Consider the following 12,345-nt stretch of genomic DNA (forward strand, 5'->3'; position numbering starts at 1 on the left):
CGGCAAGCGAGAGGCGGGCTGGGAGGGGGCGTGGCTTAAGCACCGTTGCTTTACATTGAGGGGGCGTGGCTTTAGAGGGCGTGGCTTAGGCAGCGTTGCTGTGGATGGAGGGGGCGTGGCTTAGCCCCCATTGATTTCTACGGAGGGGGCGTGGCTTAAATCCCCATTGATTTCTACGGAGCGGGCGTGGCCTCGCCCTGCGGCAATGGGCGTGGTTATTCAAATGAAGCTGTGTGGGCGTGGTTTCCCTTAAAGGGGCCGCGTCGCTTGGGAGGAGGGGAAGGGGGAGGGGCTCCCAAAGGGATCCCGAGCTAAATTTGGGAATTTCGCTTCCCAAAAAAAAATCTCGGCCGGGTCCCCGAGGACCCCCCGGACCCAGATTTGGGGAATTTGGGACGGGTCACCCCTCCCCCACCCCCCGAGGAGCCCCAAATTTGGGTTGGGGGTGGGGGAGGGGCCGGTCCCGCCCTTTTTTGTGTTTTTTTTCTTCTTAAAATACAAAATTTTGGGGGTCGCGGGGATGTGGGGAGCCTCCCATCCCCCACCCTCCAAAATCCCCAAGTTCCCCCCCGAAAAAATCCAAATTTTTCCCCCCAAAAATCCCAATTTTCCCCCAAAATAATCTCAATTTCCCCCCCAAAAAAATCCTAATTTACCCCCCCAAAAAATTCAGTTTTTTTCCCCAAAATCCCTCAATTCCCCCCAAAAAAATCCCCAAATTTCCCCCCAAAAATCCCAATTTCCCCCCCAAAAATTCCCAATTTTTCCCCTAAAAATCCCCAATTTTCCCCAACAAAAATCCCATTTTTTCCCCCCCAAAAAATCTCAATTCCCCCCCCAAAAATTTCCCATTTTTCTCCAATATCCCCAATTTCCCCCCACCAAAAATTCCCATTTTTCCCCCAAAAGATCCCAATTTTTCCACCAAAACATCCCATTTCCCTCCCCAAAATCCCCAATTTCCACCCCAAAAAATTTCCCATTTTTTCCTCCCAAAATCCTCAATTTTCCCCCAAAAAATTCAGATCTTTTCCCCCCAAAATTCCCTTTTTTTCCCCCAAAATTCCTTTTTTTTCCCCCCAAAATTCCCTTTTTTCCCCCCCAAAATTCCTTTTTTTTCCCCCCAAAATTCCCTTTTTTCCCCCCCAAAATTCCTTTTTTTTCCCCCCAAAATTCCCTTTTTTTCCCCCAAAATTCCCTTTTTTTCCCCCAAAATACCCTTTTTTTTTCCCCCAAAACGACTCAGGCTCAGATTTTTGGGTTTTGGGGCAACGACCCCAAATTTTTATTCCCAAATACCCAAAATTTGGGATATTTTTGTGAATTTTTGGGGACCTTTTTGGGATATTTTTGGGGTCGATTTTGAGATATTTTTCGGGTTTTTTTTGGGATATTTTGGGGGAATTGTGTGGGATATTTTGGGGAGAATTTTTTTGGATATTTTTGTGAATTTTTGGGGTCTATTTTGGGGTATTTTTGTGAATTTTTGGGGCATTTTTTTGATATTTTTATGAATTTTTGTGGATATTTTGGTGAATTTTTGGGGGAATTTTTTGGGATATTTTAGGGGATATTTTGGTGAATTTTTGGGGGCTATTTTGGGATATTTTTGGGGATTTTTGGGGATATTTTGGTGAATTTTTGGGATATTTATGTGAATTTTGGGGTCTATTTTGGAATGTTTTTGGGGAATTTTTTGGATATTTTTATGAATTTTTGGGGGTATTTTGGAATCTTTTTGGGAATATTTTCAAGTTTTTGGGGCTATTTTTGTGAATTTTTTTTAATTTTTGGGAATATTTTTGGTATTTTTGGGGATATTTTTGGGATTTTTAGGGGATATTTTGGTGAATTTTTGGGGGCTATTTTGGGATATTTTTGGGAATATTTTGGGAATATTTTTGTGAATTTTTGTGGATATTTTTGTGGATTTTTGTGATCAATTTTGAGATTTTTTGGGGATTTATTGGGAATATTTTGGGTATTTTTTTGGCAATTTTGGGGATATTTTTGTGAATTTTTGGGGGATTTTTTTGGATATTTTTATGAATTTTTGGGGATATTTTTGTGAATTTTGGGAGCTATTTTGGGATATTTTCGGGAATATTTTTTGGGATATTTTTGTGAATTTTTGGGGGAACTTTTTGGATATTTTTATGAATTTTTGGGGATATTTTGGTGAATTTTTGGGGGAATTTTTTTGGATATTTTTGTGAAATTTTGTGGATATTTTTGTGAATTTTTGGGGTCTATTTTGGGATATTTTTGAGAATATTTTTTGGATTTTTTGGTGAATCTTTGGGGATATTTTTGTCAATTTTCGGGGATATTTTTGTGATTTTTTAGGGATATTTTGGTGAATTTTTGGGGGCTATTTTTGGGAATATTCTTGGTATTTTTTGGGGAATTTTTGGGGGGCTATTTTGGGATATTTTGGTGAATTTTTGGGGGAATTTTTTGGGATATTTTTGGGGATATTTTTGTGAATTTTGGGGATATTTTGGTGAATTTTTGGGGGATATTTTGGGATATTTTTGGGGGCTATTTTGGGATATTTTTGAGGATTTTTGGGGATATTTTGGTGAATTTTTGGGGTCTATTTTGGAATGTTTTTGGGGAATGTTTTGGATATTTTAATGAATTTTTGGGGATATTTTAGTGAATTTTTGGGGGGCATTTTTTGGATATTTTTGTGAATTTTTGTGGATATTTTTGTGAATTTTTGGGGTCTACTTTGGGATATTTTTGGGGATTTAGTGGGATATTTTAGTGAATTTTTGGGGGCTATTTTGGGATATTTTTGGGAATATTTTCGAATTTTGGGGGGGAATTTTTGGGGATATTTTTGTGATTTTTGGGGGAACTTTTTGGATATTTTTATGAATTTTTGGGGATATTTTTGTGATTTTTGGGGGCTATTTTGGTGAATTTTGGGGGGCTATTTTGGGATGTTTTTTGGATATTTTGGGGCGGTTTTGGGGCTCAGAGCTCGTCGTGGGCCCTGTGCAGGTCCTGCCCGTAGTCGGTGGCTCGGCTCCCCACGAAAAGTTCCCAGCGGCCCAAAATCTCCTCCCGGCTCAGGGCCCCGTCCTGCCGAGAATTCCAGAAAGTTCCACAAAACTGGGGAAGGTTTGGGACCCCCCCCGAAAAAATCCCACCCAGAAAGGGCAAAAATGGGGGAAATTCCAGCAAAAGTGGGGGGAATAACCAAAAAAAAAGGCAAAAATGGATACAAATTGCAGCAAAAAAGCAAAAATTGATACAAATACACCCAAAAAAAGGCAAAAATTGACACAAATTGCCCAAAAAAAGGCAAAAATTGGCACAAATCCACTCAAAAAAGGCAAAAATTGATGCAAATACACCTAAAAAAGGCAAAAATTGACACAAATCCACCCAAAAAAGGCAAAATTTGACACAAATTGCCCAAAAAAAGGCAAAAATTGGCACAAATCCACTCAAATAAGGAAAAAATTGACCAAATCCACCCAAAAAAGGCAAAACTTGGCACAAAACCAACCAAAAAAGGCATAAATTGACACAAATTGCCCCAAAAAAGGCAGAAATTGGCACAAATCCACTCAAAAAAGGCAAAAATTGACACAAATTGCCCCAAAAAAGGCAAAAATTGGCACAAATCCACTCAAAAAAGGCAAAAATTGATACAAATACACCCAAAAAAGGCAAAAATCGACACAAATTGCCCCAAAAAAGGCAGAAATTGGCACAAATCCACTCAAAAAAGGCAAAAATTGATGCAAATACACCTAAAAAAGGCAAAAATTGACACAAATTGCCCCAAAAAAGGCAGAAATTGGCACAAATCCACTCAAATAAGGAAAAAATTGACCAAATCCACCCAAAAAAGGCAAAACTTGGCACAAAACCAACCAAAAAAGGCATAAATTGACACAAATCCAACCAAAAAAGGCAAAAATTGACACAAATTGCCCCAAAAAAGGCAAAAATTGGCACAAATCCACTCAAATAAGGAAAAAATTGACCAAATCCACCCAAAAAAGGCAAAACTTGGCACAAAACCAACCAAAAAAGGCATAAATTGACACAAATTGCCCCAAAAATAGCAAAAATTGATACAAGTCCACCCAAAATGACCCAAATTTGACCTAAAATTGCCCAAAATTGACAGAAATTACCACAAAATTGGTTAAAATGGGCAAAAATTGACAAAAATGCCCCGAAAATGGCAAAATTGCCACAAGTTTCCCCAAAATTGCTGGAAAATAGAGAGAAATTTCCCCAAATTTTGCCCAAATTCCTCAAAATTTCCCCAAATTCTGCTTAATTTCCCCAAAATTTCCCTTAAAATACCCCCAAATTGACCCAAAACTGCCTAAAAAGCCCAAAATTGACCCAAATTGCCCCAAAATTGGTTCAAAATGACCCAAAAGTGCCCCAAAATGGAATAAAAATGACTCAAAACTGGCCCAAAAATGAGAAAAATTCCCCCAAATCCCCCAAAATTTGACACAAATTCCCCAAATTCCCACTAAAATCTCCCAAATCTTCCAAATTCCTCCAAAATTGACCCAAAAATGCCCCAAAATCCCAATAAATCATCCCCAAATGGCCCCAAACCCCCAAATTTTGGGGATTTTTTTGGGAATTCCTGGGTTTTTTGGGAATTTTGGGAATTCTCACCTGCTCCAGGATCATGTGCTCAACCTCAACCCCCAAAACCTCCTAAAATTGTCCCAAAATTCCCTAAAAATGCCCCAAAACCCCCCAAAATGGCCCCGAAACCCCCAAATTTTGGGGGATTTTTTTAGGAATTCCTGGATTTTTTTGGGAATTTTTGGAATTTTGGGAATTCTCACCTGGTCCAGGATCAGATGCTCGGCCTCAACCCCAAAACCACCCAAAATTGTCCCAAAATTCCCTCAAATCACCCCAAAACCCCTTAAAAATGACCCCGAACCACCAAATTTTGGGGGATTTTTTTGGGAATTCCTGGTTTTTTTGGGATTTTTTGGGAATTTTGGGAATTCTCACCTGGTCCAGGTCGGTGTGGTGGATCAGGTGCTCAACTTCAACCCCAAAATCCCCAAAAAAATCCCCTAAAAATGGGATTTTGGGCCCCCAAACCCTCTAAAAATGCCCCACAATGGCCCCGAAACCCCAAATTTTGGGGGATTTTTTTGGGAATTTTGGGATTTTTTGGGAATTTTGGGAATTCTCACCTGGTCCAGGTCGGCGTGGTGGATGAGGTGCTCAACCTCAACCCCAAAACCACCCAAAAATCCCCCAAAATCACCCCAAAACCCCCTAAAATGCCCCAAAATGGCCCCAAAACCCCAAATTTTGGGGGATTTTTTTGGGAATTTTGGGGTTTTTGGGAATTTTGGGAATTCTCACCTGGTCCAGGTCGGCGTGGTGGATCAGGTGCTCAACTTCAACCCCAAAACCACCCAAAATTGTCCCAAAATCACCCCAAAACCCCTTAAAATCCCCTAAAAATGCCCCAAAATGGCCCTGAAACCCCAAATTTTTGGGATTTTTTTGGGAATTTTGGGATTTTTTGGGAATTTTGGGAATTCTCACCAGGTCCAGGTCGGCGTGGTGGATGAGGTGCTCGGCCTCCACCCCGGCCCAGTCGGGGCTGGGGGGGCTGAGCCAAAGTTTCACCTCGGGGGGTCCCAGGCGCCCGTCCCGGTCCCGATCCCGGATTTTTAGGAATTGCTCCCGTTCCCGTTGGATTTCGGGGGGCTCGGGGGAGCCGGGGGGGCCCTCGAATAAATCAGCTGGGGGGGAAGAAGAGAAAAGGTGAGTCCACAAAAAATTCCCCAAAATTCCCAAAAAATCCCCAAAAAAAACCACAAAATCCCCCCAAAATCCCAAAAAACCTCAAAAAAGCCCCAAAAAATCCCCAAAAAACTCAAAAAAAACCTTAAAAAATCCCCCAAAATTCCACCAAAAACACCCACACAATCCCCAAGAAAAAAATCAAAGAACCCCCCAAAATCCCAAGAAAAAACCCTCAAAAAATCTACCAAAATTAAAAAAAAACTCAAAAAAATTTCCCAAAAATCCCCCAAAAAACCCCTCACAAAAACCCAAAATTCCCCCAAAACATCCCAAAATATCCCCATAGAACCCCCCAAAATCCCCCCAAAAACCCCTCCAAAAATCCCCCAAAAAACCACAAAATTGCCCCAAAATCCCAAAAAACCTCAAAAAAGCCCCAAAAAATCCCAAAAAAACCTCAAAAAAGCCCCAAAAAAACCTTAAAAAATCCCCCAAAATTCCACCAAAAACACCCACAAAATCCCCAAGAAAAAAATCAAAGAACCCCCCAAAATCCCCCAAAAAAAACCCTCAAAAAATCCCCCCCCAAAAAAAAAACTGTCAAAAAATTCAAAATTCCCCCAAAACATCCCCAAAAAATCTCAAAAAAAGCCCCAAAAATCCCCCCAAAATGCCTCAAAATTCCAAAAAATCCCAAAATTAGCCCTCAAAAAAATCCAAGAAAATCCCCCAAAAATTCAAAAAAATGCCCCAAAATGCCCCAAAATTCCCAAAAAATGCCCCCAAAAATTCAATAAAAATCCCAAAATAATCCCTCAAAAACTCCAAAAAATCCCCAAAAAATCCCCAAAAATTCAAGAAAAATCCCCCAAAATTCTCCCAAATTTCCCCAAATTCTTAAAATTTCAAAATCATTCCTAAAAATTCCCCAAATTCCCCCAAATTCCCCCAAATTCCCCTCACCGATGTACTCGTCCACCTGGATGAATCCGTCCCCGTCCCGGTCCAGGTCCTCGATCGTCTCCTGGGGAAAAAATTTGGGAATTTGCCCCAAAATTCCTCCCGAAAACGCCCCAAAATTCCTGGAAAATGTCACCAAAAATTTAAAAAAAATCCTCAAAAAATTCCTGGAAATTTCCCCAAAAATTAAAAAAAAAAAAAAAACATCAAAAATTCCTGGAAAATTTAAAAAAAAATTGTTTTAAAAATCTCCAAAAATTCCTGGGAAATTCCCCAAAAATTTTTAAAAAAATCTCAAGAATTCCTGGGAAATTTCACAAATATATTTTTTTTTTAAATCCCAAAAAAATCTCTAAAAATCCCATTTTTCGTCCCTTTTCAGGGCGGTTTTGGTGATTTTTTTCTGGGAATTTGGGGAATTTTTGGGAATTCTCACCTGCACCACCAAAACCCCCTAAAAATTCACCAAAAAATCCCCAAAAAATAACTAAAAATCCCCCAAAAAAACCTCTAAAATTCCCATTTTTTGTCATTTTTGAGCGCGGTTTTCACGATTTTTTCCCCAAATTTTTGGGAATTTGGGGAATTTTGGGAATTCTCACCTCCACCACGAGGTCCTGGAGCCGGGGGAAGTCCCAAAACCCAAAAAATCCCAAAAAAAATCCCCCCAAAATAACTAAAAATCCACAAAAAAACCTCTAAAAATCCCATTTTTTGTCCGTTTTGAGCGCGGTTTTCGCGATTTTTTCCCCAGATTTTTGGGAATTTGGGGAATTTTGGGAATTCTCACCTGCACCACGAGGTCCTGGAGCCGGGGGAAGTCCCAAAACCCAAAAAATCCCAAAAAAATCCCCCCAAAATAACTAAAAATCCACAAAAAAACCCTCTAAAAATCCCATTTTTTGTCCGTTTTGAGCGCGGTTTTCGCGATTTTTTCCCCAAATTTTTGGGAATTTTGGGAATTCTCACCTGCACCACGAGGTCCTGGAGCCGGGGGAAGTCCCAAAAATCCCCAAAAAATAACTAAAAATCCCCAAAAAACCCCTAAAAATCCCATTTTTGGGTCCGTTTTTGAGCGCGGTTTTCGCGATTTTTTCCCCAAATTTTTGGGAATTTTTGGGAATTTTGGGAATTCTCACCTGCACCACGAGGTCCTGGAGCCGGGGGAAGTCCCAAAATCCCAAAAAATCCCCCAAAAATAACTAAAAATCCCCCAAAAAAAACCTCTAAAATTCCCATTTTTGGTCTGTTTTGAGTGCGGTTTTCGCGATTTTTTTCCCCAAATTTTTGGGAATTTGGGGGAATTTTGGGGAATTCTCACCTGCACCACGAGGTCCTGGAGCCGGGGGGAAGTCCCAAAATCCCAAAAAATCCCCAAAAAATCCCTAAAAATCCACAAAAAAACCTCTAGAAATCCCATTTTTTGTCATTTTTGAGCGCGGTTTTCGCGATTTTTCCCCCAAATTTTTGGGAATTTGGGGAATTTTGGGAATTCTCACCTGCACGACCAGCTCCTGGAGCCGGGGGAAGTCCCAAAACCCAAAAAAAATCCCCAAAAAACTCCCAAAAAAAACCCCCTAAAATTCCCATTTTTGGTCCGTTTTGAGCGCGGTTTTCGCGATTTTTCCCCCAAATTTTTGGGGATTTGGGGAATTTTGGGAATTCTCACCTGCACCACGAGGTCCTGGAGCCGGGGGAAATCCCAAAACCCAAAAAATCCCCAAAAACTCCCAAAAAAAACCCCTAAAATTCCCATTTTTGGTCCGTTTTGAGCGCGGTTTTCGCGATTTTTTCCCCAAATTTTTGGGAATTTTTGGGAATTTTGGGAATTCTCACCTGCACCACGAGGTCCTGGAGCCGGGGGAAGTCCCAAAATCCCAAAAAATCCCCAAAAAATAACTAAAAATCCACAAAAAAACCTCCTAAAAATCCCATTTTTGGTCCGTTTTGAGCACGGTTTTCGCGATTTTTCCCCCAAATTTTTGGGAATTTTTGGGAATTTTGGGAATTCTCACCTGCACCACGAGGTCCTGGAGCCGGGGGAAGTCCCAAAACCCAAAAAATCCCAAAAAAATCCCCCCAAAATAACTAAAAATCCCCAAAAAAACCTCTAAAAATCCCATTTTTTGTCCATTTTGAGCGCGGTTTTCGCGATTTTTCCCCAAATTTTTGGGAATTTTGGGAATTCTCACCTGCACCACCAGCTCCTGGAGCCGGGGGGAAGTCCTCGGGGTGCAGGAAGGCGTCGAGCTCGTCGGGCCCCAGCCGCCCGGTCGCCGTCCTCGTCCGCGGCCCCGGAAACGGCGCCGGGGAACGTTCCAGAAGCTTCCGGTGGGGAGTCGGGGTCGGGGGAACCCCCAAAATCTTCTGGGGTGGGGAAAAAAAAATTCAGAAAATTAAGCAGAAAAAATTCCTCACAAAATGTCCAAAAAATTCCCCAAAAATCACCAAAAAAATAAAAAAAATTCAAAAAAAATTCAAAAAAATGGACAAAAAAAAAAAAAAAATTCCCCAAAATTGACCAAAAAATCCCCAAAAATTAAAAAAAAAATGTTATAAAAATTTCCTAAAAAATAATCCCAAAACCTCCCAAAGATACCCAAAAATTCCCCAAAATTCCTCAAAAATTCTCAAAAAACCACTAAAAAATGTCAAAAAAACCCTAAAAATTCCCCAAAATTTGCAAAAAAGAACCCAAAAATTCCTCCAAAAATCCCCAAAAATTAAAAAAATTCTCCACAAAAAAATCTCCCCAAAATCCAAAAAAATTCCTGCAATCCCCCCAGGATAACGGCGCCGGGAACGTTCCAGAAGCTTCCGGTGGGAATCGGGGTCGGGGGAGCCCCCAAAATCTTCTGGGGAGGGGAAAAATTGGGAAAATTAAGTAAAAAATTCTCCCCAAAATTTCCTAAAAATTCACCCCAAAATTTCCTAAAAATTCCCCAAAAATTGCAAAAAAATTCAAAAAAATTAAAAAAAAAAATTCCCCCAAAACTGACTAAAAAATTCCAAAGAAATCCCAAAAAATTATGAAAAATAGCTCTAAAATCCCTCAAAAAAAATCCCTAAAAATTCCTTTAAAATTTCCCTAAAATTCCAAAAAAATTTTTAAAAAATCCAAAAAAAATTCTGAAAAATAGCCCTAAAATTCCTCAAAAAATCCCTAAAAATTAAAAAAAAAATCCAAAATAATCCCCAAAAAATCCGAAAAATAGCCCTAAAATTCCTAAAAAAATCCCTAAAAATTCCTTTAAAAATTCCCTAAAATTCCCAAAAATTTTTAAAAAATTAAAAAAATTTTTAAAATTCCCAAAAAAATCCCTAAAATTCCCCAAAAAATCCCTAAGCATCCCTTTTAAAATTCCCTAAAAATTAAAAAAAAATCAAAAAATAGCCTCGAAAATACCCTAAAATTCCCTAAAAAAAATCCCTAAATATTCCTTTAAAAATTCCCAAAAATTTCAAAAAAATTCCCTAAAAATTCCAAAAAAATTCTGAAAAACAGCACTAAAATTCTTCAAAAAATCCCTAAAAATTCCTTTAAAAATTGAAAAAAAATCCCAAAAAACCCCCAAAATATCGTTAAATTTCCCCAAAAAATCCCTGAATATTCCTTTAAAAATTCCCTAAAAATTCAAAAAAAATTCAAAAAAAATTCCCAAAAAATTCCCAAAAATATCCCTGAAATTCCCCCAAAAATTCCTAAATATTTCTTTAGAAATTCACTAAAAATTCCAAAAAAAATCCGAAAAATAGCCCTAAAATTCAAATAAAAAACCCTAAATATTCCTTTAAAAATCCCTAAATATTCCTTTAAAAATTCCCTAAAAATTAAAAAAAAATTCAAAAAAAATTTCTGAAAAATAGCCCTAAAATTCCTCAAAAAAACCCTAAAAATTCCTTTAAAAATTCCCTAAAAAATTCCAAAAAATCCCTAAAATTCCCCCAAAAAATCCCTAAGTATTCCTTTAAAAATTAAAAAAAATTCTAAAAAAACTCCCTAAAAATTCAAAAAAATCCCCAAAAAATCCCCAAAAAAGCTCCAAAATTCCCCAAAAAATCCCCAAAAAAAGCCCCAAAATTCCCCAAAAAATCCCCAAAAAATCCCTAAAAATTCCCTAAAAATTACAAAAAAATTCCCAAAAAATTCCCAAAAATATCCCTAAAATTCCCCAAAAAATTCCAAAAAAATCCCCAAAAATAGCCCCAAAATTCCCCAAGAAATCCCTAAAAATTCCTTTAAAAATTCCCTAAAAATTCCAAAAAAATCCCTAAAATTCCCCAAAAAATTCCCCAAAAAAATCCTTTAAAAATTCCAAAAATTTTTTTTTTTAAATTCCCCAAAATCCCCAATTCCTGACCTGTGTCCCCGAAGCTCTCGGTGCTGAACTCGTGCCAGGTGACGACGCCGTCGCGGTCCAGGCACGCGCTCTCACTACCAAACAGCCCCAAAACCCCCTAAAAACCCCCTAAAAAACCCCCAAAAAATCCCAACAAACACCAAGAAAATCCTATAAAAAACATCAAAAAAACCCATTAAAAAATCCGAAAAAATCAGCAAAAAAATCCACAAAAAACTTACTAAAAACCTCAAAAAATGAAAGAAAAAATTCCCAAAAAATCACGAAGATCCAAAAAAAAAAAATCCCAAAAAATCTGCAAAATATTCCCAAAAAATGTCTAAAAAATTTCTTCACAAATGGCCCAAAAAAACCCAAAAAACTCTCAAAAAACCATGTAAAAAATCCCAAAAAATCCCTAAAAATTCCTTAAAAAATTCCCTAGAAATTCCCCAAAAAATTCTGAAAAATAGCCCTAAAATTCCTCAAAAAAATCCCTAAGTATTCCTTTTAAAATTCCCTAAAAATTAAAAAAAACATTTTAAAAAAATTCCAAAAAATAGCCCTAAAATTCCCCAAAAAAACCCTAAAAAAATCCCTAAAAATTCCCCAAAAATTAAAAAAAATTCCAAAAAAATCCCTAAAATTCCCAAAAAAAATCCAAAAAAATCTCTAAAAAGTCCTTTAAACAATTCCCTAAAAATTCAAAAAAAATTCCAAAAAAATTCCCAAAAATATCCCTAAAATTCCCAAAAAAATTCCTAAATATTTCTTTAGAAATTCACTAAAAATTCCAAAAAATCCAAAAAAATTCCGAAAAATAACCCTAAAATTCCCTTAAAAATCCCGAAAAAATCCTTTAAAAATCCCCAAAAAAATACAAAAAAATCAAAAAAATCCCTGAAATTCCCCCCAAAAAAAATCCCTAAATATTCCTTTAAAAATTTAAAAAAATCCAAAAAAACTCCCTAAAAATTAAAAAAAAAAAATCCCAAAAAATTCCAAAAAAAGCCCCAAAATTCCCCAAAAAAATCCCTAAAAAATCCTTTAAAAATTCCCTAAAAATTCCAAAAAATAGCCCTAAAATTCCCCAAAAAATCCCTAAAATATCCTTTAAAAATCCCTTTAAAATCCCTAAAAAACCCCGAATTTCCAGTTTCTCACCGGTGTCCCCGAAGCTCTCGGTGCTGTACTCCTCCCATGTCACGACGCCGTCGCGGTCGCGGTCCAGGCGCGCGCTCTCGCTCCGCAGCGCCTCCTGGCGGGAGCCGCGGTGCCT

The 12,345-nt window shown here is 38.0% G+C and overlaps 1 protein-coding gene across 1 annotated transcript; it reads right to left on the minus strand.

Annotated features, from left to right (window-relative positions):
* Window positions 1-1,253: 1,253 nt before the first annotated feature.
* Window positions 1,254-8,146, minus strand: LOC135292026 (reticulocalbin-3-like). The gene is made up of 5 exons (XM_064406274.1): window positions 8,124-8,146; window positions 7,517-7,589; window positions 6,730-6,790; window positions 5,563-5,762; window positions 1,254-3,090 (listed from the first exon to the last, which is right to left on the minus strand). Exons 1-5 carry the CDS (start codon window positions 8,144-8,146, stop codon window positions 2,983-2,985), a joined length of 465 nt encoding a protein of 154 aa, XP_064262344.1. The 3' UTR covers window positions 1,254-2,982.
* Window positions 8,147-12,345: the final 4,199 nt, after the last annotated feature.

This window comes from Passer domesticus, unplaced genomic scaffold (genome assembly GCF_036417665.1).
Source record: "Passer domesticus isolate bPasDom1 unplaced genomic scaffold, bPasDom1.hap1 HAP1_SCAFFOLD_180, whole genome shotgun sequence".
In the NCBI taxonomy this organism is placed as follows: domain Eukaryota; kingdom Metazoa; phylum Chordata; class Aves; order Passeriformes; family Passeridae; genus Passer; species Passer domesticus.

Bases quoted from the DNA above. Each gene is read 5' to 3' on its own strand.
- LOC135292026 (XM_064406274.1), bottom strand. From the start codon at position 8,146: ATGGGATTTCTAGAGGTTTTTTT. The intron at 7,590-8,123 runs GTGGATTTTTAG...GTGGATTTTTAG, and splicing joins GGATTTCTAGAGGTTTTTTT to TTATTTTGGGGGGATTTTTT. The intron at 6,791-7,516 runs GTGAGAATTCCC...TTTTTTCCCCAG, and splicing joins TCCAGGACCTCGTGGTGCAG to GAGACGATCGAGGACCTGGA.